General features: G+C 41.0%; 2 protein-coding genes across 20 annotated transcripts in view; one reads left to right on the top strand and one right to left on the bottom strand.

Annotated features, from left to right (window-relative positions):
- The window catches only part of LOC131438867 (somatostatin receptor type 2-like), a 209,766-nt gene that overhangs the window by 744 nt on the left and 192,912 nt on the right, over nt 1-16,110 (top strand). The window lies entirely within an intron of this gene.
- LOC131433879 (uncharacterized) lies at nt 4,669-5,691 on the bottom strand. The gene has a single exon (XM_058600487.1). It carries the CDS (start codon nt 5,689-5,691, stop codon nt 4,669-4,671), a length of 1,023 nt encoding a protein of 340 aa, XP_058456470.1.

Below are 16,110 nucleotides of genomic sequence, written 5' to 3' on the forward strand. Positions count from 1 at the left end.
ATTAATTGCGTCAGGCTATGACTGCGATGGCAGTTTTTGATGAAAGCAAATTGCTCGATGGAATTGAAGTTACTTTGAAAATTCCAACGCCGTGAAGTGGTAGGATTATAACTGTGTTTCCAGGTCACTGCTTTGGAACTATATATCACGATTCGTGGCTTATGAAAATATCATAACAATTGAAGAGCATTCAAGGTGTACATTTTAGTTAGAAACATGTTTTCAATGTTTGAAATGTTACAGAAATTAGAACCTACTTATCGAGTGTGATTACATTTGAGATAAATTTTCATTACACTTGAATTTATTAGCTCAACATGTGTATTTAGTCACAATCCATTTTCGGTGATTTTTTGACTGAAATTTCGAAAATGATCTGTTGATCCCCGGTTGATGTTGTGCGCATAAAAATGACATATGCAAATAAAAAGATATTTCAAATTAACTAAGGCCGAATACGTAAAATGGTCGAATAAGACAAAAAGTAAAAAAAAAAACAAAACGTCGAATATAACGAAAGATCGAATGTAGCAAATAGTCGAATAACCATAAGGTCAAATACACCAATAAGTCGAAAGGGACATAAAGTCGAATATAACGGAAAATAGAATACAACAATAAGTCGAATACAATGTAAGGGTGAATTCTGGGTGTGCTAAATGGAATATATCCACTGAATATCAATCAAATTAATCGACAATGTTAAACGGAGGCAAAGTAGGCGACTCTAAAAGTCGATAATGGGATATAGTAGCAAAATGATGCAAAGTGTTTATTCCTAAATTTTAAATTGTTTTTGGTAATCTCTACCGCTTTGTGTAATTGCACTTCATAATTATTTGTTGAAATGAACTGTGTCAATCTTTAATTGCTAAAGCTTAAATCGCTGTAGGAAAACTACTTTAGAATTATTCATTTTTCGTGCAGGCAGTTCGGAAACTTATGAAATATTATTTACAAATAAAGTTGAATCGAAACTGTCATCCGATCCATTCCTTTACCACTTATATAAACATGTATATACAGACAAGGATGGCTTTTATCATATCAAAGAACGCTCACCAGCAACTCTTCACACGATTGAATCAGTGCCATCAAAGAGAGACGGATATCATCGCAACAACAAAAGCCCGGCATGGCTCAGTTAACATAGAATAGACGCCAATGCGAGAGCAAATTTCTCTCGATGACATTTCTGAGCATCAAAGGTTAGCACGCTGCTGTGGGGATCCACTCTGAATAGATAGATAGATCCTCTCTGAATGAATAGATCCTCTCTGAATGTATAGATAGCAATATAGCAGCTTCTGTCAATTTTTCGGCAATCACAAACACTGTATACAGATATATGATTTGCAAAAGAGTGAAATGCGCACAAAATTTATCTGTGTACCATTTGCCTAACTTGATGCCCATTGGTCATTCTAAGCTAAGGCAGTCACTGAAAAGACGTTGTGAAATGTACTAGTCACTGACACTAGATTCAAATAGACAAGATTTTTAGATATTCCGAAATATTACTATACGTTATATATAATGATTCGTTCGTGAGCGGGTAGATCACAGGTTTGAGTGCCGTCCGACCTCGGTACTGCTCGTTCGGACCTAAAAAAGGCAAACAAACTAAAGCTTGCTTCAGATAGAATGGGAACAAAGACAATTGTCTGTATTTCAGTTATTTATTATTGAATTCAAGATCTTTTTTTTATACAAATGTAGTGTTTTCTTCATACTTTTAAGAAAAAATACGGATAAAATTATTCGTCACGGTTTCGAAGGAAATCTCGATTTTTTCCTGTAACACGGCTCATTGGGCGGCGCACAACTTCTTCGTCCATGGTTTTAGCTATCCTTTTCCACCAGGTCGTCATCTGATTGATGTCTTTGACAACCTTTTCCTTTGCCTTTAGTCTCCTCTTCATGATTGTCCAGTATTTCTCAATAGGGCGGAACTGGGGGCAGTTGGGTGGGTTAAGGTTTTTCGGAACAAACTGGACCCTTTTCTCTGCATACCATTCTTGAAAGACTTTGCTGTAATGACAGCTTGCCAAATTTGGCCAAAACATTACGGGATGGTCGTGGGATCGGATGAACGGCAAAATTCGTTTTTGGAGACACTCTCTTTGGTATAGTTCCAATGTCATTGTCTTATTTGTAACGAAAACTTTCGTTTTTTGCCACAGCTGCAAGTACCCTGCCAAATCATAAATTTTCTTGCAAATTTGGTGGCAAAAACAAATTTAAATTTGGCTGGAACATCCCCCCGAGCCGTTGCCAAGTAAAATTTTTGACCTGAGATTTGCTTGACATAGGTTGCATCGTCCATCAGAAAACATCCGTCGAACTTGGTCAGCACCTGGTTCCGAGCACGAATTTTGACCACACTATTCTGTTTTATGGTCCGATTTGGCTGTTTGCTAGCTCAATACGACTTGATTCCTTCCCGGAGTCGAGTTCTCCTCACGGTACTCTGGGCAGCACCGAATTTTCTGGCCAAATCACGATCCGACAGATTAGGATTCCTTTTAATCGTCTTCAAAATCTTACCACGTAGTTTCCGGTCGACAGATCCACACCGACGATTGGCTTGAGGCTTCCGAATCGTCGTCAATGTTTCCTTATACCGTATGATAACGCGCCATACGGTATTTCTGGGTAATTTCAGCTGTTTAGATAGCCTAGATGCAGACCACAATGGATTTTCCAAATAACTGTGCACAATTTTTTCCCTTGTTTCGGCTTCCATGTTGATTGTTTACAAAGTACAGTCGATTTGCGGAATGTCAAAAATCATACGTGAAGCTGACAAAATTCCCGACACGTGGGCGCCAAGAACTTCCAAATCCGTCCACTAGGAGCGCCACAATATGATCAAAAGTTTGTTCCAATTCTAAATGAAGCAAGCTTTATGTTTAAGTAAATCGGGCAAACGAGTGGATCACATGTTCATATGCAAGAGGCTGCCGGTTTCGACGACGGATCGGCGGCCGAATCGGCCAGGCGGAAACCTTGGCGGCTTAGTGCCGCTTCGGTTCTTTTACCTCGTGTATGCGGCTCTGGCGCATAAGGATGCATCACCATTTCCTTTTTGTATTTCATGACAATCTACTACAGACTTTCTCTCCATTTACCATTTTGTCGTATTCGACCTTTCGTTGTATTCGACCTTTAGTGGCATTCGACCTTCGACGATATTCGACGTTTTGTTGTATTCGACGTTTTGGTATTTCGACTATCTGGTACTTTGACTTTCTGTTATATTCGACCTTTTGATACATTCGACGATTTGTAACTTTAGATATTTTGTCATTCGACCTTTTGTCTTTCGACGTTTAAGTATAAAAATAGTAACGAGTAGGTAATACATGGTTACGTGATGCAGTTATTAACTTTTCAGTGCTATGATCATTTGAGCATCAAGAACTTTTCCAGTTTAGAGTTCGAACATACGAAGACTGGTTTGATCAGCGCGAAGAAAAAAATGAGGAAAAACGTGCCAAAACTCCATGAATATATAGTATACATACAAACTATTCTAATATTGGGTCAGGATAATTTCGGCGAAGGCTGGTTCGCCGAAAGTCATTTTGTCGATAGCCATTCTGTCGAAAGTGTCCTTTCGCCTTATACAATTTCGCCGAAAGGGGCATGTGGAATGATGCCACCTCACCGATAATTTCGGTCATTTGTTCAATATCTTATTGAAATGGATTTCTAATAAAAAATGAAAGATTGAATGATTGTGTTACCGCCAGTTTTGTTGATCCAAAATCGTATATCTGACATATTGCCCATTTTAAGTAACGCATAAAGTTACTTCCCCCAATTAATGCAGATAGAATGTTCTCTAAATTTTAGTATTTAGATTGATTTATGATCCTCCGAATGGAATTTCTTAAAAAGCTACTATTTCTTGAAAAACGACTAAGCCTATGTGTTCAATTCGCGGGGATGTTTAAAATTAAATACTCTCGTTCAGCAGTCCTGACTGTAGGCAGCTTTTAAGCTAAAATTTATTGCATGATTAGAAAAAAAATTACAATTCATATTTGAGTAAGCTTACATTTAGTATTTTCTCGTAAATCCGCGAATGACCATGCTTCATTGAACTGTTGTCTATTTCGGCATCCTATTATACAATAGAGTCGGTAAAGTTCACAATTTAGTAAGTATTCATCGACCGCATGCCACATTTTAGGTTATAATATAGAATTTTCAATTTAGGTTATGCAATATATAAAATTCATTTAGGTTATCAAATTCAAGTTTTACCAATTAGAAAATATAAATGTAGAAATTTCGAAACTTGTAAATTAGTAGTAAATTTATCACTCACGGCTCCTAAGTATTTCCGACAATCCGTTCTGTAACTATTTTAATCTATTCCGTCTACCGGCGAGCGTGAGGGCTAAGGGAAATTTTATACGGTAGTATTAAAGCAGATATCTTCTCGCTTTTTACACTCGATGACTGCTGACAGCGAATGCATAATCGGACTCACCTCCGAGCAACAAACAATTCCAAATTATCAGTATTTGTCCGAATACTGGCGGAACAACTCCGGGAGATCAATAGGCAGCCACACTATACACTTGCTTCATTGTGTTTGCTTTGCTTTCTTCTGTGCTTCCGTTCGGTGACAGTTCGTTTGCGGGGAGCATTCGGAGCTTACGAAACGTTCGGTACTGTTTTATTACAGCGGTTCTTAACATCCCCCTGCCCGTGTAGTTCCGGGGATTCCCGCTTCACAGTCCCGGCTTGCGTATCTATAAGAGCAAGCTTTACTGTCGGTCGTTTGATAATACCCTCACTGGTTTGAAGTACTGCTCTCCGAACCTGTCCATCTCGTCCTGCTAACACCTCTACGACTCGACCTCGTCTCCATCCGTTACGTTTGTTTTCGTCAACCACGTATACCACATCACCAGGCCTCAGGGGTCTTATCGGTTGGAACCACTTTGTGCGTCTGGTTAAGGTCGGCAAGTACTCACGAACCCATCTCCTCCAGCATTGATCAACTAAATATTGCGTGAGTTTCCAGCTGTCCCGCAATGTCACTCCGTCGGTTACAAATGCTGTCTTCGGCTGCACAACTCCCTGAGCTCCATAAAGCAGGAAGTGGTTCGGTGTGAGAGCCTCCTGATTTTCATCTTCGAGTGGAATGTAGGTGAGCGGACGAGAGTTTACCATGCTTTCCGCATCTAACACCACGGTCTCAAGTACTTCGTCGGTTGGATAGCGAGAATATTCTGTAATAGCAGACAGAGCCGCCTTGACGGATCGGACCATCCGCTCCCAGCACCCACCCATGTGAGGTGCTGATGGTGGGTTAAAGTACCAACTAGTTCTTGCATTCGTGAACGATGCAGCACAATTTTTATGAAGAGTCTGGATTTGTTCTGATAGCATATTACTGGCACCCTTGAAACACGTACCGTTGTCGGAGTAGAATACTAGGGGTGAACCTCTCCGGCTGATAAAGCGGCGGATCGCCATCACGCAAGACTGTGTCGTCAGACTATGGACAATCTCCAGGTGCACCGCCCGTATCGTGAGGCACGTAAAGAGCGCGACCCATCTCTTTACCAAGCAGCGACCCTGTTTGACTTGCATGGGGCCAAAGTAGTCGACGCCGGTGTAGCTAAATGCACGAATGTGCGGAGTTAGTCTTACTGCTGGGAGCGGGCTCATCATTGGTGCTCGTGGTGTTGCTTTTCTGAGCTTGCAGTGTTGGCAACTTTTGATGACATGCTTAATCACCACACGAAGCTGAGAGATTCTGAAGCGCTGCCGTAATTCATTGAAAACGGTCTCATGATTGATATGCATGAAGCGACGGTGATAGCTGGCAACAAGGAGATGTGTCAGGATGTGATCTTTCGGCAAAATAATTGGATACTTAGCTTCAAAGGGGGCAGTGGGCGCAGCCCCAATCCGACTATTCATTCTGATTACTCCTGCATCATCAAGGAATGGAGATTCTCTATATAGTGCGCTGTGTTTCTCGATTTGTTTCGGTGGAGTATCGAGGTACTGTTTATTGTATTGTAGTGTACAATATTCGTCCGGATACACTTGGATTTGCACTTGACGCCACAGGAGATTTTCGGCATATAGCAGCTCATCACTTGTCAAATGTTCAGGTACTTTAAACCCTCGGAATTTTTGCGAGGCGCGATATACATAGGCTGCAGCTCGAAGCAGCCGGCTCCAGTTAGAGAATCGGCTTATATCTATCAGTAATTGCGGTAGTTCTCTATGGTAGAAAAAAACAGCGCGTAACTCCTCATTAGTAGTCCACTGTTTTTTAGCTTGTTTCGGCCACTTGATCATCGGCTGGTACAGAAATGTAGGCGCGGTAAACCATCGGCAGCTGGAACTGAAGTTAGGGCCGTTTCCCCATTTTGTAGCGTCATCTGAAACGTTTTGTTTAGAGGGAACATGGAACTATTCGTCGACGTCGCTATAGTTCAAAATTTCACCAACTCTGCATGCTACATACGGGTAATACTGACGGCTATCTGACGTAATCCAAGCTAGTACGGTTGCGGAATCCGTCCATATGTATCGACCTTCGATTGGTAGATCGACTGTATTGCGGATCCCATTACTCAGGCGACATCCGATTACGCCAGCTTGCAGTTCGAGTCGAGGAATAGATATTGGCTTCAATGGCGCTACCTTGGTTTTCGCAGCAACCAAAATGCAGCGAACGATTCCGAATTGGACTATACGAAGATATGCCACACACGCATACGCGAGCTCGCTAGCATCTACAAAGACGTGTAGTTGGATGCTGGCCGGAAGCTTGCTGTTTGTTGTACCGAAGAAACATCGTGGAATTTCGACTTCTGGCAGCCGCTTGAGGAGACTAGTCCATTCCGACCACATTTTGCGTAGTTCTGGGGCTATTTTTTCATCCCATCCCGTACCAGTTCTCCAAATATGCTGCATCAGAATTTTACCGTGTACAATGAAATGAGCGATGAATCCGTAAGGATCAAACAAAGACATCACAAGCCGTAGTACTTGTCTTTTAGTTGGCGTGGTATCCTCATCGAGAAGCTTCTCCAAGTCTTCTTTCAGAGACGTATCGAACGTGAACACGTCTGCAATGGGATTCCATACCATTCCCAGTATACGCTGTACCTAGGGTGATACTTCCAAGTTAATCGATTTCTTTCGAAATCTGGAATCTTCGCCCAATTGTTCCAGTACTTCCTGTGAATTTGAAAGGAAATTTCGAATCTCGAATCCTCCTTGCGCATGCACATGTTTCACTTCCATCACCAGCTTTACTGCTTCTTCCACTGTATCCATGCTGTCCAGATAATCGTCCACATAATGTGCATTTACAATAGCTTCGGACGCTTTTGGGTACTGGTGCTCGAATTCTCGAGCATTTTTGTTTTTCACAAATTGGGACGAGCAGGGGGAGCAAGTTGCGCCGAACGTGGCTACGTCCATGACGTAGGTTCGCGGCGATGTGTCTGTGCTGGCACGAAACAAGAAGCGTTGAGACTGTTTATCCTCTGAAATAATACGGATTTGGTGGAACATCTCGCGGATGTCCCCACAAACTGCCACCGATCGTTGTCTGAATCGAAGTAAAACAGTGAACAACGATTGCATAAGGTCCGGTCCTTTTAGGAGCATATCATTCAGAGACAAACCATTCACCCGCGCAGCCGCGTCCCAGATGAGACGAATCTTATCAGGCTTTTTCGGATTTCGTACTACTCCAAGCGGTAGGTACCAGACACGGCTGGGATCAGCCGATTCTTGTTCGTATTTGATAATTTAATGAACATACCCTTTCTCTTCGTACTCTTTGATCAGTTCAACAATTTTTACTCGCAGATTCGGGTCCTTGTCGAATCGTCTCTCTAAAGCCTGTAGTCTACGCAAAGCCAGTGGATAACTGTTCGGGAGTTTCGGTTGATCAAACTTCCAGAGCAACCCGGTCTCAAAACCGTTATCGGTTCTGCGCGTAGTACTCTCAAGAATTTTTCGCGCTCGGATATCATCGACAGATTCGAGAGGTGTCGATATTCCTGTTTCTTCGACCTCGAAATATTGCTTCATCAGCTCGTGCAACTCCCGATTTCCTATTTGTTCTTCTTCCGTATGAATATTTAGTTGTTCGATTGCCACAGAATCTCCGTTCTGTTTACCGTAAGTACACCAACCCAACCTTGTCTTCACGGCTACTGGTTGGTGTACCTTTCCTTCCCGCACTTTCAGAGACGTTAGCAGTTGTGCGTGCTCGATTCCGATTATCAACCTAGGAACCGCGTTGACGTAGCTACTCAGTGGTAGACCTCGTAGGTGAGGGTATAGCTTTTTCATTTCGCTGTATTGGAATGTTTGCGCTTGAAGGTTGAGTTGCTGTACCGTGCGTACATTGTTCAACTTGAACTGATATTTAAGTCCTTTGCCTGATATATTAACTGAAACTCGTAGCGATCCCTTTTCTTCGCGGGTTATATTTCCCGTCCATCCAAGCCAAAGGGATTCTGCCGGTCCTACGAGATCTAAATCCGTTGCCAATCCGTATTCCATTAATGTTGTTTGACATCCGTCATCGAGAAAAGCAAACGTATCCACCCGTTTACCATTCATCTCAAGCGTCACTGGTAAATAACGGAAAATGCAGAACCCATGAGTCGCGTGATGATTTTGTTGAGCAACGTTCTCCCTTGCGGGTACGTTTTTTCCGTTTGTCCCACTCTGAACAGTAGGAATTTCAGTGCTGGGTCGACTATGTAACAACATGTGGTGACGTAAGCGACATCCTTCTACCCCACATTCCCTTCCGGAACGACACGGCCACTTTCGATGAGGGATCAAACATGTTCTACATAGACCTTTCGAACGCATAGCCTTCCACCTTCCATCCAAGTCGAGGGCTTTAAACAGTGGGCATCCCGCTACCTCGTGTTTCTCATTCGAGCAGTACGAACAACACTTTTTGGACATCTCTAAAGATAATTGCGACTTTTGTTTCGCATTGTCTGAATTTATAACTGTAAGTTGACAATCTCCAGCTTCCGAATATAGGTATAGTCTTTGCTTATCTTTTCCTGTCTTACAGGGTTTCGATTGTGGGGTCGTTTCAGTCAAGATCGTTACATCCGAAGCTGTATCGACAAGTTCTGTCATAAACTCCCCGAATGTCGCCAGGCTCACTTCGGCATGCGAATTTTTATACGATGACCACTGCATTCTCATCTGCGACGGAAGTTTTTCCACCAGTTCATGAAGCAATATCGGATTGCGAAGGTGGTCCAGAAGACGAGCAATGTACATGTGGTCTACCAGATTACGCACAGCCATTCCGAACGTTATGATTGACTGTAGATTCTCAGTTCTCGGTGGGGGGACCTTTCGCAGTTTCGCAAGCAGCGTATGGATAAGAACTTCGGGTCTACCATACAGTTTCTTTAGAGTCTCCATCACGTGAGGAACAGATTGTGGCATCAGTAAACGGCTCTTCACTGTGTCCAAGGCGTGACCTTTCAGACAACGTTGAAGTCGCGCTAGATTCTCTGCATCCGAAAATCCACAGGCCGCCTGTGGGTCACCAGAAAATATTGGCAGATCGCGTGGCATCACTTGGCGTGCTGCTAACTGCGCGCCAGTGGGTGCTGCATTAAATGGTGTGTCTGTCTGTTGAAATATGTGTTGGGATACATCTAACGGCGGGGGTAGCGCGGAACTCGTTGATTTTGTATGTGTCGGTATCCCGATTAAATCAGCTGGGATTTGAACTTGTGAGCCTAACCCACCCGTTAGGTTGCTCTCAGTTTTCGGTGGTAGGTACAGATTTTCCATTTCACTGATTGGTATCGACTCTGATACGGCTTGCTCCGTTACTCGTGTCGATAAAACTGAGACGGTGCTGGGTAGTGTAGATAAATTGGCAACGAGAGAGGGAACTCTTGGCACAGGCAAACAATACGAAATAACTGGCTGGTATTGACTGAACTATGGTGTACACACATTTGGAAATGACGTTGTCCTATAAAGGCCAGTGCCAGGGTTATATTCGCTGGACTGATTAGGCAGGCAAGACGAAATAACTGGCTGATATTGATTCAGCAATTGCGTACTCACATTTGAGACCAAGGAAGTTGCACGAGAGCTAGCCCCCAGATTATATTCGTTGGAATTCGGAAACAAGGATGTCGTACGATAACCAGTTCTACGGTTATCTCCGTTAGGCCGAATATACAAGCAAGACGAAATAACTGGCTGGTACTGAATAGACGTGGGAAGGATGGCTGACTTGAATGGTACTTCCGCCCGATGAATCGATACGTGAGAAGGAACTATTTTTTTCGAGTTTGGGGTAGACGAAGACGTCGGAACGCTCATTTGCTGCTCCGTTGTTATTGTAGAGTTCAGGACTTCAGACTCTGATGTAATAATTTCAGGTTGATGGGCTACTTGTGACTTGGAGACGGCTTCAAGGGATAACGAACTTGTTGGTGGTACTACTCCAACGACATTTTCATTGTTAAGCCAAGTAACAACCTTTTCTCGACTCGCCCTACTACTTAGTTTACTCTTCCTGCTCTCATCATCGTCCTCCAGAATGATACTCATCTTCTGTTGATAAAAGGTCGCATCCTCTTCCGCTCGCTTTTTCCTTATGGTATCTTCTTCCTCTCGCTGTTTTAGTTGTAACACACGCTGCTCATCTAGTTGTTTCAACAATAGCTCTTTTTTAGCTCGACTGCTTGATGAGCTGCGTAGTGATTTTTGAGTATGCTGGCTAGCTAATTCTGTAATTTCGTCATCTGCGCACTGACGACACCTCCAGCTCTTGTCGGGGTCCAGATTGGATTCGTTAACTCCTACACAACTTGGATGAAACCATATATCACACAAATCGCAGCCGATCATCTGGCCCGTAAAGCCATCCGATGAGCATTTTCCACAGGTTCGATCAGTTTGCATCCTAAATTCGCTGTTTACTGCACGAGCGATTCACTATGCTATTTGTTGAGCTTCTTCTCTAGCCTGGATCAAGCAGATAAATCTTAAAAGTTTGTTCAATTCGCGGGGATGTTTAAAATTAAATACTCTCGTTCAGCAGTCTTGACTGTAGGCAACTTTTAAGCTAAAATTTATTGCATGATTAGAAAAAAAATTACAATTCATATTTGAGTAAGCTTACATTTAGTATTTTCTCGTAAATCCGCGAATGACCATGCTTCATTGAACTGTTGTCTATTTCGGCATCCTATTATACAATAGAGTCGGTAAAGTTCACAATTCAGTAAGTATTCATCGACCGCATGCCACATTTTAGGTTATAATATAGAATTTTCAATTTAGGTTATGCAATATATAAAATTCATTTAGGTTATCAAATTCAAGTTTTACCAATTAGAAAATATAAATGTAGAAATTTCGAAACTTGTAAATTAGTAGTAAATTTATCACTCACGGCTCCTAAGTATTTCCGACAATCCGTTCTGTAACTATTTTAATCTATTCCGTCTACCGGCGAGCGTGAGGGCTAAGGGAAATTTTATACGGTAGTATTAAAGCAGATATCTTCTCGCTTTTTACACTCGATGACTGCTGACAGCGAATGCATAATCGGACAACTCCGGGAGATCAATAGGCAGCCACACTATACACTTGCTTCATTGTGTTTGCTTTGCTTTCTTCTGTGCTTCCGTTCAGTGACAGTTCGTTTGCGGGGAGCATTCGGAGCTTACGAAACGTTCGGTACTGTTTTATTACAGCGGTTCTTAACACTATGCTTTGATATACTTTTGTATATCTACCAGACAAACTTTGACGATACTTTTCCGTTAACTGAGCGCAATTGAAAATCTGACTAATGCGCCTCTGTTTTTAGTGCAAATTTGTATGCAAGAGGCTGCCACTTCCGACGGCTTGTTGGTGGTCACTTCAGTCGACGTCGCTATCTTGATTTCGGTTATGTATTTTTATTTAAATGTCTGAATTTGATATTTAAATCAATAATGTGATGTACAGAGTGCATCTGCTAACAAAGCGAAGCCTTGGTATTACTTTCGTTTTGTGTAATTTAGCCTTCTGTTTCAACAGACTTCGCAGCCGATTCATAGCGTACAGAATTATTGCATGGCTGATGCTATGATCTTACTGATACTAAGAATCCTTCCAGGTCGTAGCTTGAACATACGACAACTGACTTGTAATACCAGTTCCCTATGTATTAAACCGCCAACCCCTATTATCATATTTCAACAGTGAACAGTGAATTTCAAATACTGTTTATCTCTTATGGGTACTCAGCCATTCTGGTGTTACTGGAAATGAATGGGATCATGGCAGTGCTTGCAAACTTGCGCTTAGGCAAAAATATCTTTACCAGATTTGAATATGAAAATTCCAAAATGTTTACTGCATTTTTAAGCATCGTTGCGGTATTCTGATCAGAGTGATCGTTTCTCACCTCACCAGTTGTCAGAGGGATTCATAGTTCTTGCAAGAGTGAATGAATCATTTTTGTATTGCCTTTCCCCGGTAACCAACAAGCACATACTAATGCCGCATTATGACAGAAAATAATCGCTAATTGGCATTTCAATCGCACTTGAGACGGAATTAAGGCCGATTTTGGCAAAATATACGGCTATTTATAGATAATGCTTATTTATGGTTGGCGTGCACTCTGATAGCTGACTTCTGATTGATTTACAACAGATGAGCTTTTGAATTGCAGATATAGAGCAACAAACATGTTTGGTGCTCATAAAAGGCTATTTTAATGCCATTATTAGTGCTTACTGGTTACCTGGGTTAAATGGTTTTTTTGAGGTGCCCAGTTTACTTTGCTACTTCTGCGTATACATATTGCGAATCGTTCTGCATTTTTTTCGAGAAAGCAGAAGGGTGTTGTTAGTCTCCAAATTCTCGTGGTAGTTGTAGGTTATATTAAATGTTCATTTTGACACCTGTAGATTCTTTCGGGGAAGCAGAACGAATTGCTTCTTTTTATTTTGTACTGCTTGCCTCCAGTTTCTTTTCATATTTCTTTTATCCATGCCTTGGCATCAATGAAATGATGAGTAGCCACGGCAAGGCACAAATCTCCAAATATCTCGGGGGACATGCAACTTTAGGCAATTAGTTCTAATTCTTAATTCTGAAAACACGATGAACTTGGTGAAAATTTCTTGTACAATTTATGAGCAAGTCCTCCAACCACTTAAAGCGCATTTTTGCAATTAGATTTTCTGAAAGCTTGGTTCCAATGGTTTGAGCGTACTCTAAAGTGCCCATTTTAAAAGTTTAGTTTGGATGAAAAGGACAAATTTTGTGATTGATTTGCTAACCGAGAAGATTTCCCTTCCATAAAAAAACTGCTCGTTGACAGGGATTGTCATCCCTGAAACTCCAAGTTCGTCTTCGTAAAAAGCAAAGTAATACATTCCTTTTGTGGAATTTTGCCTTTTTGCTTAAACAGACTTCGCAGCCGATTCTTAGTGTACAGAATCATTGCATGGCTAGTAATATGGATCCTACTGACACTAAGAATCCTTCCAGGTCGGGACTCGAACATACGACAATTGTCTTGTAAGACCAGCATCTTTTGCATTGAACCGCCGACCCCGGACGTTCGCCTTCATGGTGTTAGTTAAAAAAGTAGTGGGGGGGATATTTTTGAGTTAGCCTCGGGCGCCAGAAACGGTTACCATTCCATCGTTTCGTTTTTAGCCAAATGTTCATGGATAACGATGGCATTGTGTGACGGTGAGTTATCATTAACCAAAATGTCTTGAACGGATCCAAAAGCAATGTCCAACTTCTCTGCCATCTCTCTAATAGTCAATTTGCAATCTACGGTCATCCATTCTAGGATTTTGTTGGTGTTTTAGTCGGTTTTCAAGGTCGATGGCCTGCCGCTTCTCTCATCATCATTCACAGACTTACGGCCACTTCTGAAACGTTCGTGCCACTGATAAACGACTGTTTTCTTCAGAGTATCGTTGTCGAAACACTCTTCTAACATTTGCAATGTCGCCGTACCATTGAAACGGGTGACAGAAAGCGCCACACGGTGGTGATGCCGGGAACTTTTTGATCATGGTAGTAGACCTTAAAGGGTAACGATTTCAGAATGTATCGACTCGTAGCTGAAATGGTACTGAATAATGTTTCATAATCATTTTCATCTGTCAAATTCAGTCCAAATGGTGGAGTTATTCAGTGTCGATCTGGAAGGATTCTTAGTGTCAGTAGGATCGTAGTACTAGCTATGCAATGATTCTGTACGATATGAAACGACTTCGAAGTCCATTGAAATATGAAGGCCAAAATTCACAAAATGTTTGTAATACCGAAAAAATAGCGAAATCAGCCGTTCCCTGTATGTGTGCCATACAGCGATGTTGAATTTGTCTTTCTGTATTATGTTCAGACTTTATTCTCGATTTTTGGTGTTTGCGTCATAAATGAAGGATTTACTTAAAATATTTTCCAATTTTTTTATTTACTTTTCGTCAATCAATAGTAGATCATAGGATTATTTACATAAATCGTCTGTATAATTTAGTATGAGTTAGATGATAACAATGTATTAGCTTAACGAATAGAATGTTTGTTTTATACAGCTATCAATTGATTAATTGGTCCATTTTTACATAGTTTGTTCGCTGGTAGTTTGTAATAAAAATATTTCGTTTTCTTAAAGGCCGAGGTGATATGTAAAAATTGAGTTGGGACAGGAGTTTACAGAAATATGCGGCTCGAAATAATGTCATTTACAAATGAGACCATCGAAAATTTGCTGCATTTTTTTAAGGTTTAATAACTGATGATCATACAGCGGGCTTTATAGGACGGAAGAGGAAGTCTTGTCCAACCTAATTTACGAAGTGTAAATAATAAAAATTGTTTTCGTACTGATTCTATTCAATCTTCCCATGTTAATAAGTAAGATGTATATGGATCGTGAAAACAGTAACAAAATCGTTTTTTGAATCCAAGAATGACTCTATTTATGATTGTATTATAATGGTCAACAAAAGTCATTGCAATCTAGTATTATTCTTACGTTCCTAATTCCTTCGCATTTTTCAATTGCTTGACTTTTTAGAGAGAGAAACAAGTCTGGTGTATTTCGTATAACATTTTTTCACATTTAGTTGAAGAATACTTTTGTTACACCACGTACATAAAGACAGAATTTCATCTTGGTAAACCTTAGCATCCTCACTTTAACATCGTATTTTATTATTTTAAAACAAAGGAAATGTCGTTAACAAATAAGATTAATAAAAGAGGATATAAATGAGATCCCTGAGGGACAACGGAACTGACTTGAGTGGGGCGTGATTTTTTAACTTTGAATTTTACAATTTGTTAGGAAAGATTCTAACCATTTGAGAAGACCTAGTAAGATTCTCAAATTTTGAACCTGAGCATAGGTATGTCAATACGATGAAATGCTTTAGCTGAAATCTGAAAGCTTCAAAGTGATTTCCCTTGACCATACCATTGTAAATTAGCAGTAGTGGAACGTCCTTTGACAAATCCATGTTGCATGTGAGTAAATCTATTTTTTGTTTGATTATTTCTAACTGCCGCTGCGGACGGTGTATGATTTGTTTATTTATTACGGGCGGTCAGACCCATGCAGCGTTCCACAACGATACACTGCGTATCCGGCTTTCGCGCTCAATCTGTTTTTGTATTCAAAGTACTCAAACGGATTTTCCAAACTAAGTTGAATTTATTCGACTTTTGCATTCAGTCGTTCATACTTCATGGAATGAGACGTCCCGGGCCTAAAAAAAAGTTGATTTTTTACCGTGAAAATATTTTTATTCTTCAGTATTGTCGAGTCCAGTCGTGGTCGATCCGCGCTCAAAACACGTCTACTCACGTCCGCCACGTATCCATGAATGATCCGATTGTCATTACACTACTAACGAGGAATACACATTATCGAGTTAATATTTTGCAGCTGAATTCAGCAGCCGTACACTGAAACAAATGATCGTTTTATTTATTGTCAGAACTCTACATTCCTCTCCTTCTCTAAAAAAAAATGAAACGAAACAAACAACAACGAAAGAATCGAAAGAAAAGAAAAAAAAATCC

The sequence above is a fragment of the Malaya genurostris genome, chromosome 3 (genome assembly GCF_030247185.1).
Source record: "Malaya genurostris strain Urasoe2022 chromosome 3, Malgen_1.1, whole genome shotgun sequence".
In the NCBI taxonomy this organism is placed as follows: Eukaryota; Metazoa; Arthropoda; class Insecta; order Diptera; family Culicidae; genus Malaya; species Malaya genurostris.

Excerpts from the sequence above, each read along its gene's own strand:
- LOC131433879 (XM_058600487.1), bottom strand. The coding sequence starts at position 5,691 with ATGAGCCCGCTCCCAGCAGTAAGACTAACTCCGCACATTCGTGCATTT.